Raw genomic sequence first — 21,592 nt, forward strand, 5'->3', positions numbered from 1 at the left:
AGTGAATAGCTTAAACATTAAAATTCTCAACATACTGTCTTAAGTGACCAAATCTGAATATGACGGCTACAAATCTTGAAGGCTGTCAAATATATTTCACTATGTGAGTTATATTCAATTAAAATAATTGTTATTTTATTATATGTTATACAATAACTTCTTCTCTATTCCTGACTGTATATTTATAGGCACAACCTGTGAAACAAATATAAATGAATGTCACTCTTCTCCATGTCTTCATAATGCAACATGTGAAGACCTTATTGGTGGCTATGAATGTATCTGTCTACCTGGCTTTACTGGTGAGTCCTGTCAGCAGTCAATCGTGTTTTCTGCAAAGAGGTAGACCACAAAGCATTCATTAAGATATCATTGGCTAATTTGCTTGTATTTCCTTCTCATTTCTCCTTATCTGCCCTGGTCTAATGTTTCATTTGCATCCCAACAAACTGGAACACTGACTCCATCTGTAAACTAAACACCACAAGATAAATCAGTCTGTATATCAGGAAGATTAGTTACCATTTAGCAACTCAGAAATAAGTTGTGATATATTTGTAGTGAGAAGAATTAAATGGATGCTGACATTTGTATGTATGGATCTTTATTTAGCTGATTTATATCAGTTTCTTCTCACAAGTTACTTGAGATCCTTGTGGTGCAAATGAATTAGAAATTGGCAGCCGATTGTCTCACTTAATGTTCAAATCTTTTGTCTTTTCAAAGGTGCAAGATGCGAAACAGATATAGATGAGTGTGCTTCATTTCCCTGCAAGAATGGAGCCACCTGCATTGACCAACCTGGTAATTACTTCTGCCAATGTGTGGCTCCATTTAAAGGTAATGAACACCAAGGGAGAAGGGAAAGCAAACATAATTAACTTTAGAAAGCATTTCTGTCAATTGTCTGAACTCATTTCACTCTTCCTACAGCATTATTAGTCCTTCATTTTCTCAAGTGAAGCTCTTAAAGTGACCAGCCAATTATGCCCTAGGCTGCAAGTAATGTGAAGTAAACTTTATTTATACATCTACTAGAACTGTTTAATTATTAATCAAAATGGATACTATAAAATCAGTTTGTTAACAAATAAGATTATTTACAAAATGTGAGGCATACGTCCATAGAACAACCATCACAACTGTTCTAAACATTTTTCTCTCTAATTTGATTGGTCATGACATTCTCTAAATTATGTTTTCATTCTCAGAAAACAATTTATAGTTATCTTGGAATCCATAAATCATGTGTGGTTATTTCTGTTGATGCCTTAAAGAAATACTTAAAATGCAAGCTTTATTGTGGCCTTTTTCATAGAAATTGGGGGTGGGAGGGGGGGTGGGGGTGGTAATTTTAAACATGCACTGCTAAAATAATTTAAAATAACAAATTGTGCAGTGTTCTTGAGCAAATCTAGTTTAACTGATAATTTCCATTAAAGGCATTTGTTGATTTATAAATTAAATATAAACACATTTTTCCTCCTGCAGTTCAATATAATGATACATACTTAGGATTCCAGAATAATCATTAAAAGACAATTTTCTTGGTATGTTGAGACAGCAGGGCTTTTCCCCTTTAGGGGAGATGGTTGCATTAAATTCATCATTCATGAGAGAGAGGGAGCTCTAATGTTTGTTCTTATTATTTTAGTTAATGGTCAAAGTCTAGTTTGTCATTTTTATTAGTTTTAATTTATGTTCTGCTGAATAAAATCTAGTAAAATAGCAAGTAATTGTGTAGTGCAGTTTCAGAATTGTCTCTGCATAGGAAGATGTGGAACCATTTTCACACATGGTTACAAATAGTGGTCTCTTAAGTGTTTGCTTCACAAGGAGACAGATTTTCAGGAGACTTCAGTATTCATTTAGATATTTAAGTAAATGATTAAAATTTCAGAAAGTCACCGTTTCTGTAATCACCCTTCAAGAAGCTCACATTTTCTGATGCTTTCATTGGTAAGGTTAAACTCCCCTGGCAAGGGGTTTACATTAATGGTAACTGAGATTCTCTGAAAACATAACACTCGTGGTACAAGATGCTTAGAATCCATAGGATTGTTGAAAAAAAGGATTTTTGAGACTGTTTAGTTCTTTACAGGCTTACTCAGCATCATTTCAAATCAAATTCTTACACTGATATTACCCAGTTTTATGATGATATAAATAAAATCAGATTTAGATTCATAAGAAAACTCTACCTCATTCTCCTACCACGTTTATTTAGTATTAAACAGGTGTAGAAGTAGTCTTTAACTGACTCACAGTAAGCCAATATAAATAATGGAAAGTTAAACTATGTTTTCTAGTTGTGTGGAAATATTCAGGTTTCTGTGATGAATAGCTTTGTGTGTACTAATTACAGGTTACAGAATTGTTTTATTAAGAAAGCAAATACACAATAAAAGTAATATAGCAATATCTGTTCTAGTTTTGAATATTTTCACAGAAGTTCTTGATCTGTTTTTCTCAGTGTTTTCTCAAAGCATACATGCTGTGTTATGAATACTGTCATTTACTTGGAAAGAAACTTGAAGTTGTATATACCCAATACATTGTAAAGATTTTGTTCTTCAGTCACAAAATCAGATTTAAAGGGTATGCAGCACTATAGAGAAGAACATATACCACTTCAGAATGTGTTCAGCAACCCTCTACTATACAGAACATAGAATTAAGGAATTCAGAGCATGATTTGGACATTCCAGGTGCACTCATACAGAAGGTAGCCTTTCAGATTAATATAGAAATGGATTCAATCTATAGATAGTGGTTTGCATACATTTATTTCTCCCTGATTTCCCTTACTAACCTTACTTGTTCATTGTGAAAAAAAAGACTATGATAAATTGCAAGAAGAAAGTTTTTATTTTTCCTCTTTTCTTTTTCTTTCACTTCATTTCTTCTTGCTAAAAAGAGAACAGATTTTATTATTATTATTATTATTGCTTTCTTTCCGTTTCCTATTCTTCTGAGGGCAAGTATATCTACTTCTCATTTCTGTGCTGCAAACTTTTTTGATAACCTGAATATACACTTTCAGATTTTAATGAATTTCACATTAGTCTCAGGTGAGTATGAAAATTCATCATAAAATTCATTAAAATACTATTGCATACTATACTATATATATATACTATATAATATATATATATTTTTTTTAAAGCATGCTTTTTAAAGCATGGATTTGTCTACTTTGACAAAATATTTTAGCTCATTCCACTCGCTTCTATAGAACACTGGAAGACATCCAAATATTTTAAGAACGATGATGCTTGGGCAGTGGTACATATCTGGAATTTTCTTCAAATGTCTGACAGTCCAGGCTGTGCAAATTAACTGTACAAGCCTGATGTGAGCAGGATGTTTTCCTGTGGTCACAAACCACTTTGGAAAACCCAAGTTCTGTGGTAAAATCAATGCATGGTCAGCACTGGAGAAGTTGCTGTAACTGCAACAGGGACAGAACTAATACACTCCTCTCCATCAATGTTCACCTGGCAGAGGATTTTCCCACAGCTCATGTAGATCACTGATCTTTCTATATATTCTAATATTTCATTGGAATTACTGCCACTGAAATTGCTATGTTTCATGTTTCATGTTTCCCAAATGTTCTGCTGAACACAGCTTGAGGCTACTAGCAGTCCATCTATATGCATTTTTCAAAAGAAAACTGAAGAAATATAGAAATTCCAGATATGACAGAACATCCTGGAGGGCTGTTTACCACACTGCCACTCACATCTACTGTAGTATAATGTTCTTTTCATACAGAGATTTAACCTAAGTACATATCTGGTATAGCTGCTTCTGCTCAGTTCTAATATATTAGTCCCTGCAAATATTTGTACAATGTCTCCTCTCCCACCCATTTTCTGTCATATCTGAGGTACAACACTTAGTCATGTATATAGGAGGGTTTTTTTGAAGGGCATTCTGAAGTTATGCTGAAGTTAAGAAACAAGATAAGCTGTTTTTGTGCTGCATACTCTACTATTGGAACTGGGAGCAGGTAGAAAGATAAACTTGATTTAGCTGCAGGACAAATCAAAGATTTTAATGTTAGCAACAGGAGACAGATAGCTCAGAAGTGTATTTAACTACAGTTCTGGCCAATACTTTATCACTGATAGTCTTTGGCAGTAATTTATCTATCACAGTGTTAAGCAGGCCTCTCAGTCCTCTTATGAGCTTGTTTCCATTATAGTATCCTAGCTGGGGAGTTATTATAATAACTTTTCTATTATGATATTGATTGTACAATTGTAGCCTTTCTATAATAGAATCACAGTTATTATAGAATTGATATTAAGTGCTTCAGAAGGGAGCAGAGTGTGTGAGAAACATTGTGAGGCTGCATCTCATTTAAGGGTACTAATGGTCTCATGGAAGGTAGAGTAAAAGCTCCCATGTCTCTATAAGAAAATACTGTTTTGTTCCATTAAAAATTCAAACACGATTCAAGAATAGTGCAACTAGTAAATTATATAGCTACCATTGTCATATTCTATCTGTATATAAAATATCTATCTATATTATAATTGTATCTACATGTGGAAGCATGTTAAATGCAGACCTGAAAGTATTTAATTTATGTAGCACAAGCTAGTATATGTATATTAGTAGTTTATTAGTATATTACTAGTATATTAGTATATGAAGCACAAGCTAATAAAAATCATATTTTCAAATCAACATGTCCTTTAATTTTCAGTGAAAAAGAGAAAGACTCCTCATTCTCTTATGCTAAGGAATTGAACAATATTTTTCCAAACCTCAAAACTACCATTTTTTATGGTCCTTTGCTGGTCTCCATTGTAAGTTAGCAAAGTATCTTTGCTGTCTTAAGCTATTTATTTTGTTACATGGCTGAAACATTCCCATTATACTCTTCCATCTGTGCTGGCAAAATCAGAACCGTCTTTCTGGATTCTTGCAGCTTTATTTTGCTTTCATAATTTTAAAGTCTTCTCATATCTTAAAGCTTGAGAGGCACATCAGTATATACATTTTACCTAGATCTTACTCAGCTGTATGAAGGAGAGGGGAGGAATGCTCACAGTTCATCGATTGTTCAAAGATATTCAAGCAGAAGAGGTTGTCAGATGCTCCACTGGTAAACATTGATTTACTATTTCTTGGTAAAATGGGCCTATTACATAGTAGGTGAATCTTTCTTATCCTGTTGAATTGTTCTAGTATTACAGAATCACAGAATCACAGAATCACAGAATCGTCTAGGTTGGAAGAGACCTCCAAGATCATCTAGTCCAACCTCTGCCCTAACACTAACAAGTCCTACACTAAACCATATCACTAAGCTCTACATCTAAACGTCTTTTAAAGACCTCCAGGGATGGCGACTCCACCACCTCCCTGGGCAGCCCATTCCAATGCCTAACAACCCCTTCGGTAAAGAAGTTCTTCCTAATATCCAACCTAAACCTCCCCTGGCACAACTTTCGCCCATTCCCCCTCGTCCTGTCACCAGGCACATGGGAGAACAGACCAACCCCCACCTCTCTACAGCCTCCTTTAAGGTAACTGTAGAGAGCGATAAAGTCGCCCCTGAGCCTCCTCTTCTCCAGGCTGAACAAGCCCAGCTCCCTCAGCCATTCCTTGTAAGACTTGTTCTCCAGACCCCTCACCAGCTTCGTTGCCCTTCTCTGGACTCGCTCGAGCACGTCCATGTCCTTCCTGTAGCGAGGGGCCCAAAACTGAACACAGTACTCGAGGTGCGGCCTCACCAGAGCCGAGTACAGGGGCACAATCACTTCCCTAGACCTGCTGGCCACACTGCTTCTTATGCAAGCCAGGATGCTGTTGGCCTTCTTGGCCACCTGGGCACACTGCTGGCTCATATTCAGCCGACTATCAACCAATACTCCCAGGTCCTTCTCGGCCAGGCAGCTTTCCAGCCACTCATCTCCCAGCCTGTAGCTCTGCTTGGGGTTGTTGTGCCCCAGGTGCAGGACCCGGCACTTGGCCTTGTTGAACTTCATGCAGTTGACCTCAGCCCATCGCTCCAGCCTAGACGTATTTACTTTCAAGGTACCTCCAGATGCTTCAGCCCAGTCATTAGCCATTTCATCCATATTCAGATACACTGGTGCCCTAAGTGGTTTTGGTGTTCTACAAGAACCTTGCAGCAAATTCAAATATCCTTCTAACAGCTAGGTCCATAGATATAAATGCAAGTTCACTGCTCCCAGCTTTGAACTGCCAACATTTTAAAGTATTACACAGCCACATCAATGTAGTTGGTCATAACTATTAGACATCAGTCTTTGCTGAAAGTGTAGCAAAGAGGGAATACCCTGTATCAGGCATGTGTCTTTTCAACATCCTTAGCATGCAAAAGGTGACCCCACTATAGCTTTCAGACTAGCTAATTTTTACAGAAAATAATATCAGTCTCAACAGAGCACTTTATTCTTACACAGGTTTGGAAGCTGAGAACAGATCTTGCATTCCCACAACAAAATTGCAAATTTCCCCCATTTTCTACACTGGGATTTAAGGAAAAGGTGACCCAAACAACTTTGCCAACATTTCTGGGGTCCATATACTAAGCCAGCCTTCTATTTGCAAGGAAATCTCAGCAAGGAAGAAAGTATAAAAATGCCCCTTTCAGGTTAAGATTGTATATTTGATATGTAATACCCCTGTAATAGTTGACATTAATATTTCTTTTTTCCTTAACAAAAAAGAATAATAATAAAATGAAACAAAATAAAACAAAGCAAAAAGCTCCTTAGTATGTTTTTAATAGAGCAAAGAGAATTATCCTCTGATCCAAATGACTACATGACTCATTTAAAAAATGCACTGTGTGTGTTTGGTCTAGATGCTGATAATAGGTATGACCTTTTTAATCAAATATATGTAATTGTAGAGGAAAATTGAAATTCAGTTCTGAGGAAATGTCTACTTATTTGTTGCAGTCTTAATGACACATGTCTCCAAATGTGTTGCAATTAAGATTAAAGCAAAAATGGTAATTGGCCATTAAACATGTTGCAAAAGAAAGTAAACTAGTGAGAAAGGCAACTCAGCAGAAAAAAAAATGCTTAAGTCTGTTGAAAAGCAAGAGTAATAATGGAGTTTTCAGCACAGGACACTCTATTATGGGAACAGCTAATTACAAAGCAGATAATAAGTAAGAAATGTAAGTGCTCATGAAGGCTAGAGTAGATATAATGGAGCAATTACTTTTTCAGTGCTCACAGGCCAAATCTCAGTCTTTCCTTTGCCAAGTCCCATGAAAAAAAAGAAAAGAAAAAAAAAAAAACAGACCTGTGGCTCCTTCTAGCATATACATTTGTGTTATACCACAAAAGAATATCTCCTGTTCAATACCAGTTCATATCTGTTTTTGCCACTCTCTTGATGCTGAGCAGCCAAAGAAAATTTTATTTAGGGAAAAAAAATAAAAATAAAATGGTGCAGAGAGCTATGTGATTCACTTTTTATCATATTGGAGCTCTTTGTGGATAGAGAAGCACAGTGTCCAAGTCCGTGGTATATGATCTAGAAAATAAGTATTACTTCCAAGCAATAAAGAAAAAGGTTGTCGTGGTTTATCAAAAAGGCTACGTGATGTGGGAAACCGTACGAATGGGAACTTGCTGTTTCTCCTATATGAAGTCACTGCAGAACTTCTCTGGAAATTTTTCTGGTATTTCTTCCAGTCTTGCTATTGTTTCTAAAACTTGACATCTAGATACATAAAATCAGGCGTTTCTGTCTCCAAAAATAAACAAATCAGGAAGTAGGTCTTTTGCTTAGCCAATTTAGACACTCCAGCGGTGGATGTTAGACATCCACAAGGGGCTGGCAAATATAAGATCAGCAGGAGACCCAGTACCTCCTGGAGCAGTGCCAAGAACCCAAAAGCATCTCTAAAAGCCCTCGTTGATAACTCTGTCCATACAAATTCAGTGAGGTAAGTGTTGTAATTTTAGCTCTGCTTTCAGTTTGCACCTTGGGATGCACCATTCCACAAGAAATATCTTCTAAGCCTTTACAGCCCTGAGTACTCTGGGAATACTGCCTCTGTAAATCCAGTCATCTACAGCAGATCAGGGGTTTGAATCTCATTAGTCATGTTGTGAGGATGTTGTATGAGTACCTTGGTGACAGGGAGGAGATTTAAGTTATGTAGATGATACAAGGTATATTCATTGCAAATGAGAATCTCTATGTATCTGTCCCTTATTTCCCAGAAAGTATGTGCAAATCACAGTTTTTCAAAGGCTTAAAACATGGCTACCTTTGGGTATTGCTGTTAATCAGAAAAAGTTTATCAAGCTTTGTGGGTTTTTTGGTTGGTGAAATAAAAGTTTGCAGCTTTATGTTTCTACATGGCAAGCCTATATATGGTATACGAACATCTGCCAACACACAAATCAAAGTAAGAAAATAATAATTCTGGCATATGTTATAAATAATGTCCGGCTAATCTGGCAAATTTTAAGCAAGTGAATACAGGATCTTGAAACACAGAAGGGTTTGGTTGCCTGAACTAAAGATGGCCAGTAGTATATGCAAAAACTATTTCCACAGGTACTAGGCCATGAAGAAAAACTGAGTTTAATATTAGCTTCCTGTACATCCTTTTATATATTCTTCAGTAATTTCATTTGAGTTCTGACATAGCAAAAAATGTAAAGAAAAGCATTTATGTATGTGTCAGTAGGAATTAAATTTCTGGTAATTGTTTTGCTTCGTAGCATTCTTGTTTTTATTATCTGAGAAAGAATGAAGCATGATTTTATGCTGAAATCTGAAGTGCACAAATGTGGATATAGATTTACATCTTCATTGTTTATTAGCTAGAAACTTGTAACATTTTTACAAGAAAAAAATGCACCCAAATAATATCTTCAACTTCTGTTTTTGTCTATTTTTACAGAAATTTATACAGGTATGGAACAATATATGCATCTGTGTGATTTTCACTTCAAGTGTGTGATGTGGATCTATCTTATGCTTTGTTCCATCACTGCTGCATGGCTTGCATTATCATACACAATTATGGGAATGTCCTTTACTCAAAAAGTGCCAAGTATTGCTTTGCAAATATTCTTCCTTTAAAAAACAAATAATAAAAACCGTGTTAAACTTGTACGGATTTCACAGAAAATGCCTTTTCACAGAATATGTATAGAATCACAAAACCATTCTTTTAATGTAAAGTAGAATTTGAATTCCACAGAAAATAAAGGATTTCCTCTAAGTGTGAACTGAAAGAAAACACGCCATATTTTTAAAATGTTAGAGTAATGCTTGGCTTAATTTCTGGTAATATCAATATATACATGCTTCTGTGGGTATTCTTTTCTTCCTATCGGGTTCCAGATTTTTTTTTTAATTATTGGTGTTTGTTTTTTTTTATTTACATGTACTATACTTTGTTTCCTTATGTCTAAAAGTAGATGAAACTAAGCAGCTAGTTGATAAAATAATCACAAGCATATAGGTACATCTGAACTTTTCAAAGATACAGAAAATGACAGATTTGAACTTTTAATAAAAACAATTTAATCTTTATCCTTAAGACATTTAATCTTTACATTTGCAGGGACTTCAAATTTTAGGCATCCAACTTATTGCTCATTAGTGTTCCTGGGATTTCCCATTACATTATGATATGTTTATGAAAGTCTTTTGAGGTGGGAGCTGTATAAAGTTTATGCAAACCAAAACACAGATTTCTCTGGAGTGATTAAACTGTTTTGTAAAATAAAATTAAAATTATTGTATCTATTAGTTTCAAAAGAACAACTTTGGGAAAAACAGCAAGTTACTTACAGATTCCAGGTGGGGATTACTTTGTTTTATATTTGCTTTTTATATAGCCTTAGAGTTCCATTTTATGCTGGATTATGTCCCATAACCAAACACATTTTTAATTTCATTGAATGGCATTCAGTTTACTTGGATTTACCCTTGGAAAAACAATTGTGATTAATGATAGAAGTGTCTTTTAGATCTATTGTTAAAAGGGGAATGTTTTCTGAAAAGTTTCAGAAAGAGTGAAACTTAATGCTCTTGCAAGAATGTTATAATAATAAAGAAGAAAAAAAAACATGGAAAACATCTAAGAAAACATATTTATCATGAAAGGTTCACATAGCTCATTAATTTTTACTTCATATACAAAATTAATTTACTGTCAGTTTGAAGAAAATGGTTTCTCTGTATTTTGAGCCTGAGCTCAAACCAAATAGCATAAATTTAAATAAAAACATTCCTGAGTGAATACCAACTTTTGAAAAATTTCTTGTACACATACAAACCATACAAAACTAGTCTGTCATAGATTTTCTTATTCTTTCCTTCCTGACATCCTTTAAGCTAGTATAGTTTTCTTACTTTATAAGAAAAATGCTGTTAACCCCATTCATACGACATACATTCTGTTTCATCAAATTCATGGCAATGGTGAACAGACTTCAAGCAAGGCTACTGAAATCCAGTGATACCAGTGTAATAAGGTTACTGGACCTGGATCCCAATAAAATAATCTTTTAGTTATCTGATCAGCATCACAGTTTCGATCAAAGCAGCTAGCAGAACTAGGGCAGTAACACTCACCTCATAACTTCACAGTGCATCTTCCTCCTCTGACCCTGTGATGCCCAAGGGTAGGTGCTACTACCTGGTTGGTTCTTCACCTCGTCTATGCCTCCATGTGGACCATTTGGCAATGATGCCAGTTTGTCTGTCTTCAGAGCTTTCTGTCCTCATGAGTCTATATTTAACACCAGTACTAGACTACATGATATTATTTAGGAAATTGACATTCAAGTGACACTCTTCTTGTTCTAGAACTAGCCACAGATAGTTTATTTTCACTATATTGTCATAATCATGCCAGCAGTTTGCAATCAGATATGTTTTGTCATTGATCCAGTCCATACTTTTACTGCAAAAATGCTGGCTTTGAAAGCTGTTGTCTGATTTAATCCCTTAAAATGTTTGTAGCAAATGGCTTTTTTATTAAATTATTTTCCCCAAAGAATAATAACATTGAAGTGGTGCCATTTCTGATTATAAGAGAATTCTGTAGTACGCGTCACAACATTTCATGTACAGGTTTATGCTGAGCAACTAAAAATAAACAAAGGTCAATAGTTTTGCATAAGAAAATGAAAACTTATGTCAGGTAATTTATTTTCTATGCCATTTTTCTAAATTATGTTTTTGACTTATAATAATAGCCTTAAATCAAAGTCTTTTTCAACAAGAAATTATCTGTTTTCATTTTTCATTTATGATACTTTGAGCCTACTGTAGAAGCGAACACACTAGAAAAGACAACTGATTAATATTAGCAGAATGACATTTCTGATTATGCAATACACTTCTCATTCCTAAACAAAACAAAACAAAACAATGTGTTTTCCAAATAACTTATTTAGTATTTGATATATATTTTATGCTTATAAAGTCATACTAATTTGATATATTGTGCTACTGAAAACAAATCTCCTTCAACTGACTGTGTAATTTAATCACTAGTGCATATTCTTTTGTGTTTTGTTCAGTCTTATGCTAATGGAGAGATTTTTAATGCTCTAGTAAGGTAAAGACATTCCATTCCTGTAATCAATAAAATACAGCCAAGAATTAAACAAGCAAAAAGGTTAAACTTGTCTAATTGAAATAAGTAAAATTGGAAAGCTGTGCTGAACTTATTAATTCATTAATGAACTGGGTTTGAAACTTTCACACTTGATCTGTTGGACACGCTTTCTGTTTTTTGACAGCTAACCATGTTTAGTGAATATTATCATTTCTACCGTGTGATGGCCAATTTAAAAATCCTGATATGTTAGTGAGAGAAGAAAATTTATGAAGACAGTTTATGTTATGTTTCCCTGGCATAGCTTTTATTTCTCTCAAAAATCACAGACTTACTATTTCAGAAACTTACCAGATCAAGTAAGAACTTTCCAATATTTAGTTTAAAATAGATGTATTCAAATTAATCATCCAGAGTTATGCATTTAATATTTATATATTTACACAGAAATATTTTAGCAAATATTTTATTTTAAAACAAGAGAAAATGCAGCAGTCATTCTGATAGATCTACTTCAATAAAGAAATATTGCATATGTAGTCTGTTTGTTGCTTGATTTAGCCAAATAGCTTTAACCATACAATTACAGCTTTGTAGAAAATGCTGATATGACAGCAACAGCAGCAGGGCATTCATTTCACTAACATGTAACCACCACCACCTGGTACCATCCAACTTTAATCTTTGTTTGGATATGCCCTTTTCCAAAAATTCTACTTTTAATCAGCAAACGTTCTTTCCTTGCATTCTTGCTACTTGTATTGATTAGCATAACTAATCAATTATTTATTACTGAATGGTTTTCAGTATTGCATTGAAAATAATATAAACATTTGTAATCTTCTGAATGTGGGAAGAGTCTTTTACATTATTAATTCTCAACACTGAAGGTTAAAATTAATTGAGTCAAGGGAAGAGGCCAAGTACGTAAAAGAATCTTCTTATTTTCTTGTCTTATTCTTTTTCCAACCTTCTAGTTTAATATGAATGAAATCTTAGCCACTTCAGTGGCAAATAAAGATTTTCCATAGCTGAGAAAGATTTTCCATGCAGGGATATGCAAGAAGACTGTGTGGGAAGAAAAGAGGTTGAATTTCCAATTAAAGTGGCTTAAGGTGAAGGTGGCTTAAAAGAAGGCAGTGAAAAAAAAAAACTGTTTAGAACACTACATAAAATTAGTATTGTATAAGCAGATATGGTTACGGCAGTGTGAGACGGTGATGTACTGCTCAACTCAGTGGGGCAGGATGAGAAGGCAACCATTTAAAGAGATATTGCACTGCTGTAGACACCTTTATCCAGAAAAGTTTACAAAGCCATCTTCAAGAAACTGGAAAAAAGCCTCATGAACACAGGCCCTATTTCTCACTGCGACGTTATGACCCTGACATTTCCTGGAAAGACAATGTGACAAGACTGGAAATTTTTGGACCATGTTGGGGACAGTGTTTTGAAACAAGCACAGGGCAAGCCAAATATGGGATATAATTTATTGGGTTTTCTATTTCTGAATAAGCAAGAGGTAGTTTGGGATGTAAAGATCAAAAACAGCTTTTGCAACAGTGGCAGTGAGATGATGGAGCTCATAATCCTAAGAGAAGTGAGAAATGAAAGCAGCAGAATAATGACCCTGGGCATCATTGAGCTGACTGGTTTGTTCAGGGATCTGTTTTCCAAGCTCCCATTGGAGGCTGCACCAAAGGGAAAACTGATATATCTTGGGCCCGCTGATTTATCCTGAAGGATAACTCAAAGCACAGTTCTTTCCAATGTGCAGGAACTCAAGCAGAAGAATGGACAAGTGGGGAATTCCTGACTGAGCTTCAACAGAACAGGATATTTACAGAAAGTGAGCTACCTACCCAGAAGGCATCCAGTCATACAGGGACAGAATTAGGGAACCTAAACCACAGCTGGAGCTGAAACTAGCAAGGCAACTCAAGGACAAGAAGAAAGAGATCCAAAGGTCTACTGGTAACAGAAGAAAGGATAAGAAAAAAGAGATCCTGCTGCTGAATGATATAACAACAGCATAGAAAATTCTGAGATACTCAATGACATTTCCATGATATTTTTTTACCAGTGAGGGAGGGGGTCTTGCTCAGCCTGGAGAAGAGACAGTTTCATGGGGGCCAAACAGCAGCCTGTCATTTATTTAATGTGAACTAATAGAGAAGACAGAATAAGGCTCCTTTTCTCAACGTGCACAGTGAAAGACATCTACTCAGGCTTTCATTAAAAAGTAACAACAACAACAACAACAAAACTTATCATCATTTACTGGATTTGAGAATAAAAATATGTCAATATTTGTTAAGAATAAGTTTATGAAAGTGCAGATTACCTTGGTACCTTACTGTCTGAGTCTGTTCACATTGAACCTGCTACGTTCCAAATATTTCCAAAAATCATCTCAGAAATATTGTTTGAGATAGCATCTTCATCTGATGCTTAAAATAAATTATGAGTTTCTGAGTAAGAAACATACACTTTTATCCATAGATCTTTGAAGACCACTGTCTCTTAGAGGCACTGAGACCAGCCCAAAGTTGTTCGGCTACTCTTTGGTTGTTCGGCTACTCTTTGTATAAGGATACAGTGTTAGTGCACATACAGTATAGAAAGAAAATGCAGAAGAAACCTGACATGTTACTGAATCAGCAAAATGTTGAAAAAATATATATTAAAAAAAAAAAAAAAGCATTCATAGAAGCCAGAGGTCTGGAAGTATATTGAAAGTTGGTGGTTTTTTTTTTTGTTGTTGTTTTTTTTTTTTTTTAAAAAAAAAAATTAATAATTTCCTAAAATATATAGTTAATTCATTAAACTTGGCCACAAGATAATGAGGTTAAAAGGTTATAGATTCATTAGCATTCATATGACAGATCCGTGCACAGTCCTATTTATACCAGACAAATATTTGTAAGTAATATGGCATTTAGGACATCCACCCTCACTGTTTCTTTTCTGATTATTCTCCAACTGTTCACCAAGATTCTGTTATGCTCTCATCCAAAAAGCAGTTGGTATCCAGCGTTGGAGAATACTACAGTAGCAGAAAATTGATGCAATGTGGCATGACCTTGCTTTATCTACCAGAAATGTCTACCTCCCAAAACACTTGTCATGTAAAAGGACAGGCAAATCTGTTTAATGCTTTTTCCATCAACCCAAAAGAAAAACAAGTACTGCATTACTGGGTCATCTGACAGTTCCACTTACCATTGTGAGCCATGTGTTAAGTTTATTCATGTGGGTGTGCACTCCACTTTAGGAATCAGCAGGGTTGTCACCCATGTCAAGTTGTCCTGATATAAAGATGAAAACTTCAGGGCAAAATATCAATGTGCCATATGGCAGCGTTTGCTATGCAATCTCAGTGAATTCCATAATTGTCAACTGCCTGTGGCAGAATCACCCTGCATCGGAGAGACCACTGGTGGCATAAAGACAGGAAGAACTTGGGCCATGCTTTTTCTCCTCCATCAGCGTCACTGCTGGGGTCAGGGGGATGTGTATTCTGTTTGTTGTTGTTGTTTTTTATCCCAATTCTGTTCCTGCTTGTTGTTTTTGCTATCAGAAGCCTTGAGATTTCAGCCCTTAGCTTACTCCACCTTACAGTGAGGATTCAGCTCACCAAAAATACTGCTGACATTTTGGAGAGCACATGTTTCATTATTATGAAGAAGACTTGTTGATAGCCAGTGGGCTACTATGTGATCAGCAATCCCTGTAACAAAGGAAGGCAACCAATAGGGAACAGTCCAACAAAATTTTGTCTACAATGTCAGTATGAGCAAAGGAGGAGATACGTGGGTTCTGCTGACTGATGCCAATACTAAGCCTATATATAATAAATGTGAGTCTGACTGGTTAATTCCTCGTCAGGAATTCCCATCTGAAATCTCGAGTCTGAAAAGATATTGAAAATTCTCAGGACTATTATTCATGTCACAAAATATGGCTTACCTTATGGATTGGGTGCAAGCACGCAGGCGGCAGCAGCTGGAGGCAGTGGGGCTCCTCTGAGGAGATGCCATGGCTGCCCTGTGTTTCAGACGGCTCCAGTGGCCCTGCTGCAGGGCACGGCTGGGCCCTGAAGCCAGAAATGCTGCACAGCAGTTGTGTGAGAGGGGAGTGAGGAAAAATAACATGAGAGAAACAACCCTGCAGACACCAAGGTTAGTGAAGAAGGAGGGGGAGGAGGAAGGAACGGCTGGGCAGCCAGAGCTGGAGCATGGGCTCAGGGGAGGTGGGCAGAGGGCCTGGAGGACAGCAAACACCAGACAACCCCTCTGGTAAGCACAGCATGGACACGGCCCAGCCTCAGCAGCTGCAGAAAGGCAAGGAGGCTCCACAGGGCCTCAGAGGAGCTTGTGCACAGTTGGTTGCAGCCCTGAAAGTCACCGAGCTCTGCCGGAAACAGCCTGAAAGAGCAGACTTGCCGTCAGCAGTGCTGAGGGAAAGAGGACGCAGCTTTACAATCCCATTTGATCTCTGTTCTGTCTGCCCTCAGCGTTTTGAGGTTTTGCTGCTGAAAACCGTGAACCAGTCTTGTTTACGTGCTAACAAAGTGAGACTCACTTTAAAGGGCCGTTTAATCTTTTTTGATCTATCTATTGCAAATTAAGAATTTAGATGAGGGCATCTGTGACCCAAGATCACCATCATACAATTCCTTGATTACCCCGGATAAATGTACATAATCTGTTACACATTACAGTGTTTGTTAGGACGGAGTAGAAAGAGACTGTGAGAGATTTTGTATTGTAAGGCATTTTTATACAATACGGAGGAAGCCACTCGTTATTAGAAAAACACATGATTTCAGTAAAATAATTTGTGTGCAGTCACAAATTGCAAGCTGAACAATAATATAAGGTTACTTGCATTTCTTTCATGCTCAGGATTAGGGGTTAACTATAAACAATTTACGTGGTAGCTGTGATAGCAATATCAGGAAGAAGTAACAGGAACCTACAAATCAAAATTTATTTCTTTTTACGTACACTTTTTGAGCCATCTAATGGATAAGGATAAACAAAAAAAGCATAAAATTTCACATAACTATTTTGATTTTGAAATCCAATGTCATATAAAAATACCATACAAATTGTCTTTTTTGTTTGTAATACTACAAAGCAAATAAATACTTCTGCATGGCACTATACATATCTGTATCTCTAAGACCTTCCAACTTAATTTTAAGCAGGGATCTAAAGAAAATACAGTTCATAATAGGCAGCAGCTGCAGGGATATGTTCATTCGTTAAACACTGACAGCTTTGTTATTTTTCCTTTTCAGGTTCAAACTGTGCGTTTAGGCCTTGCGAGGCCAGTAATCCCTGTGAGAATGGAGCTGTGTGCATAGAAGAAATGAATTTGGATGTTTTTCCCCTTGGATTCCAGTGCCAGTGTGTGAAGGGCTTTGCAGGTCCACGCTGTGAGATCAATGTCAATGAGTGCAGTTCTAACCCTTGCCTCCACGGATACTGCTATGACAGTGAGTTCAGTCTGGTTACTCCTTTTAATGTAGAGTAGTCTTTCTGTTGAAGCATCTGTAGCTACTGAGCTGCTCTGGGGAGAGCAGTGGATAATTTACTGAAATTTAGCTTGTCTGGAGCTCCACAGCCAGTACCTGGAGGATTATTTTTGCCAAACTGCCTCAAATCCTGGTACTGAGGTTTGTGTGTTCAGGGGGTCAGAACTGCAGCTAATGAGAAATTTTAATGAGATTTGTGCTGTCTCCTTTGATACCTAAATTAGCCAAACATATCTTACACTGAGAGTCTGATGAGAGAATATTCAGGTGCTGAAAAGGGGCTCACAGAGCAGTTAGGCAGTGTATATATGCCTAACAATTCTAACAAGTCGAAAAACTGCATTCAATACCAAACATGCAAAATGGAGTTTCTGTTTACTTCCAAGTGCCCTGTATCATGTAACTGACTCTTACTAATAGCTATACTTATATGCTTTAGAAGCAATCTGATGATGAATTACTCTACCATGTTCTGTTTGGGGTGGCAGGCTAAATTACTCTTCCATTATGTCTGGAGTACTTACTGGAAAGATTTGTGTGATACTACCTATCAGACACTTTATGTGCTTGGTAAACAAAAGGAAAAGTTAATTTTCAGAGAATCTTATCTGGAAAGGAGAATGGAAAGAAGGTTGGAAAGGAGAATGATGTCTGGAGGTCACAGTCAAACCTCCTGCAGAAAGCTGCTCTAATATCACTAGAACAGATCAGACTTTTTTTCTTGCAGTTTTTTCTTGCTGTTTTGAAAGCCTGTAAGGATGGACAGAAATTCCAGAAACTTTTTGGGACAGCCTGTACCAGAGGAACAATACTCCTGTAGTGATTTCCACTCCCTTCTCCCTTGATATCCCATCTGAATCTCCCAAGTCATAATTTTTGGCCATCACCTCTTATTATATCTCATGTCATTACTGAGAGGAATTCAGTTGTTGTTATTTTAACTGCTCTTGAAGTTATTATTACTTGACCTTCTAACTATTAAACCTTCACCGCAGGTACTAATACAAAGCAAACCTAGCTGACAAAACCTTTCCTCATAGGTCCCATACTTTAAGCACTGGGCAAACCTGCTTGTCTTCTGCTGCAGCCCTCTCCAGTTTCCCCATATCCCTTTCTAAATGAGAATGATGACTTGAGAATTTCCCTGAAATTCAGAATTTTTAGACAAATTTGCAGAAGATCTAATTAATTTACTGTTTTCCAAAATGTCTTAAAAGATCTGACCCCAAATTGCAAAATATATCTTTGCCTAATACTTTCCTAGTTAAAAATAGTAATCATTATAAATGAGCTTTAAGAATTCTGTGTTTTCATACATGGGAATAAGGTGAGTGGGTTCATATTTTATCTAGTAAAGACTATTTCCCAAGATGTTTACTGATGTTTTTTATTTACTGTATTCAGAGTTCAGAGAGATTTTTGAACTGGAATTTAGATGAGATGCAATAAAGTTATTCATTCTAACAAAGTGCCAGATTTTTTTTGTGGGTGGCTTGTCTTTGTGTTGCCTCTGAAATTGACTTGTATCATATGGATGTCTCAGTTCATCTGCACTCTGCACACTGACTGCAGAAATGTGGAACCCTGAGGAAGGTGGGAAGCTCTGAACAGATAAAAAATGCTGCTGCTCTGAAGGACTTAAAGCATTTAATGAATATAATAGCAGCTATGTGTACAGACACAATGACAACATAGATTCTGTGGTAAATCTCAGAGATAATGAAGAACCCAGGGACCTCTTTGAGTTTATAATAAATCCAGGCCTGTAAGAGCTGCAATTATTGTTCTCACGAACTCCTTATGTGAATGTAGTACTCTGAAGATTCCTCTCCCTTTAGATCATTAACGATGAAAAACAGATAGAATTCTTATCATTAGCGTGATAAGATTGAAATGAAGCATGGAAATCTATCATAGGTTGAGCTGCCAATTTCAACTGAAGCAAGATTTCCTTTAATATAGTTGTATGATGTGAGGCATTCCTTATAAAACAAAACAATCTCGCCCCACCACCGAAAGCAAACAAAAACATTACAATGTTTAACCATTGCTATATCAGGCACAATATTAAAGATAGAGTCTTATGTAGTTTCTCCAGTTTATAAGATGTCATCACTTTTCAGAAGCATTAATTACAATTCTTATGTCAAAACATTTGAATTAAGTAAAATGCAGTGCAGTAATCTGTTTACATATTTAAAAAGGTGTTTTGAGATAATGTGTTTCATTTATTTCAATTTTTAGCATGTCCACACCTTTCAGGTAAAGACAGTCCAAGTATTTTCCGGGGTAGTCATTACTGTAACATACTTAATTTTACTACATTCAGTTGTTATTCTGAAACACTCCTATCTTTGTTACAGTTGTCGATGGCTTCTATTGTTTGTGCAATCCAGGATATGCAGGACTGGAATGTGAGCAGGACATTGATGACTGCATAATCAACGCTTGTGAACACAATTCTACGTGTGTTGATCTGCATTTGGTTAGTACAGAATATTTTTTAATTAAAATGATATCTAATTTTTCTTCCCGAAATTTAAAGCAATACTATTGCAAGTTCTGAACCCCCCACTTAATCCATACACCTGTAGAGTTTTATAATTAGGCTTTCCAGTCATTGCTTTTTTTATTATTTATTCATTTGTAATGATATAGGCAATGGGTGAGAAGATTGTTTTTACCATTTAAAATCAGTTGAGTCAATATGGTTATTTGAGGAGTTCAAAAAGAGGAGAATGTTTTCAACCAAGTGTGTTTATGGCCTCATTATAACCGTGACAGTAATACTTGTTTACATCGATGACATAAGTCTCAAAGGGGCTTAAAAAATGTCTTACCCTGCAAAATGGCTTAATTTTAAGTACTTCAGCATTTCCTTTCAAAATTCTTCAGTTATATTGGTTCTTGAAACTTGGAAGGTGTTAAAGATAACTTCTTTCTTCTCAGAAATAAAAACTGTCTATCAACTGATTCCTTCATGGAAGGAAAGGAGAAAAAGCATTTGCATTGTATAAACTTTGGCGCCAGAAGTGACCTATGTTCTGTGTCAGACCCTCCAAGAATCTGTCAGGAATCAATTTGTTTTCAGTAGAGACACTAACACATATAATATATGTATTGTCTTTTGGGAGCATTCAGATTGTAAGAGAAATTAGATGGGGTTAAAAAAAAATGGAAGAATGTTTGGCTTTTTTTTTTATTATTATTTCTTCTAGTTTCTCCAAGTATACTTGTGAGAAAATGACATTAAGAAAATGCTAAAGCAAGGTGTAGAATTCAGATTAAGACACCTAAAAGTTTGTGTCCATATATGAGCTAAGTATCTAAGCACCCTCCAATGGTACTATGAGTCCCTGATGGTGCAGTCAGCACAACCCAGAGATAATTCAGCCACCTATCTTGTAGATGTCCCCTTTGGGTGATCTGAACAACTCTGTAGTGCCCCTGACTGTATTTCAAGGCTGCATTAGTGCTGAAATAGACACCCATATTTAGGTATCTGCATTTCCAGCTGACTCCAATCCAAGGAGCCCAGAATTGTTGGGGGTGCGGGTGGGGTGTAGTTTATTTGGTTGATGGTTTGGCTTTTTTCTTTTTCTTTAGTACATAGCTAAAGAAACTGCGCTTCCTTCTGACAAATCATGGTGGTAACCCACAGCTATCACTATTTCCTAAACATTAACAGAAGTTACATTCTTCAAAAGAATTTTCTCAGGTTCTCTACGCTAATTTCCAGAGTTGTTTCTTCTTTTCACAGTTTGAATACCTTATGCATAGCATAAATCTTTGTAAATGTATTTCAAGAACTAGTAGATGCCTTGGACAAAATTCAATGCTTGATACAGAGACCACAGAGCTTGTGATGCTTTTGTTCTGGTCTTTGGACGTTATTGCAAATGCATATATTTCTTTAACACTAGACTGCAATTAAAATTTCAAGCTCTCATACTGGATGCATATTGCCATCTTAAAATCAGGCTAGAGAGTGTTCCAGAAATAAATTTTAATCTCACAAGAAATGTACTATCCTGCTATTATGAAACTGCTTTATATGTAGACATTGCATGTATTACTCCCATCTACAGCTGATGCATTGAAATGCAAAAAGTTAAAACAAAAAAAAAGTTAAAAAAAAAAAAAAAGCAAAAGTTAAAACAAGACCTTTCTCCTCCAAAACAAAATATCAGGAATTGACAAAATTATGGGGTTCTTTATAAGATAAACATATCTTTTCACCAAGAATGTCCACTAGGCTTCACTGAGTGAGTTGTAATATTGATCTGGGGGAGTTTTTTATTTAGGCAAAATTAAACCTGACAAAGAATGGTAGCTCCTGGCAATTTTTAATACAATTTTAGATTTTTCTTCATACGCCTTTCATGCTCTTGTTTTCTTGATTCATCTGTGTTTGTTTTTGTCCTGCAGTAGCTATACATTTCTCATCTTCCTTGTCA

At 36.1% G+C, this 21,592-nt stretch overlaps 1 protein-coding gene and 1 long non-coding RNA gene across 6 annotated transcripts in view; one reads left to right on the top strand and one right to left on the bottom strand.

The window, feature by feature from the left end:
• LOC106030403 (uncharacterized) overlaps nt 1-15,651 on the bottom strand; it is a 32,897-nt gene extending 17,246 nt beyond the window's left edge. The window contains exon 1 of one of the 3 annotated variants that reach the window (XR_010830527.1): nt 15,563-15,651. This is a non-coding gene — a long non-coding RNA (uncharacterized lncRNA). Of the gene's footprint in view, nt 1-290; nt 626-15,562 lie in introns of those variants that run through there. The other 2 variants (XR_007159047.2, XR_001203713.3) reach the window with 2 other exon arrangements.
• The window catches only part of EYS (eyes shut homolog), a 953,299-nt gene that overhangs the window by 373,536 nt on the left and 558,171 nt on the right, over nt 1-21,592 (top strand). For all 3 annotated transcript variants that reach the window (XM_066994734.1, XM_066994735.1, XM_066994736.1), the window contains 4 exons: nt 189-302; nt 727-840; nt 16,899-17,096; nt 19,499-19,620. In XM_066994734.1, coding sequence (XP_066850835.1) covers nt 189-302; nt 727-840; nt 16,899-17,096; nt 19,499-19,620 — 548 coding nt within the window. The remainder of the gene's footprint in view (nt 1-188; nt 303-726; nt 841-16,898; nt 17,097-19,498; nt 19,621-21,592) is intronic.

Source organism: Anser cygnoides, chromosome 3, assembly GCF_040182565.1.
Source record: "Anser cygnoides isolate HZ-2024a breed goose chromosome 3, Taihu_goose_T2T_genome, whole genome shotgun sequence".
Taxonomy (NCBI): domain Eukaryota; kingdom Metazoa; phylum Chordata; class Aves; order Anseriformes; family Anatidae; genus Anser; species Anser cygnoides.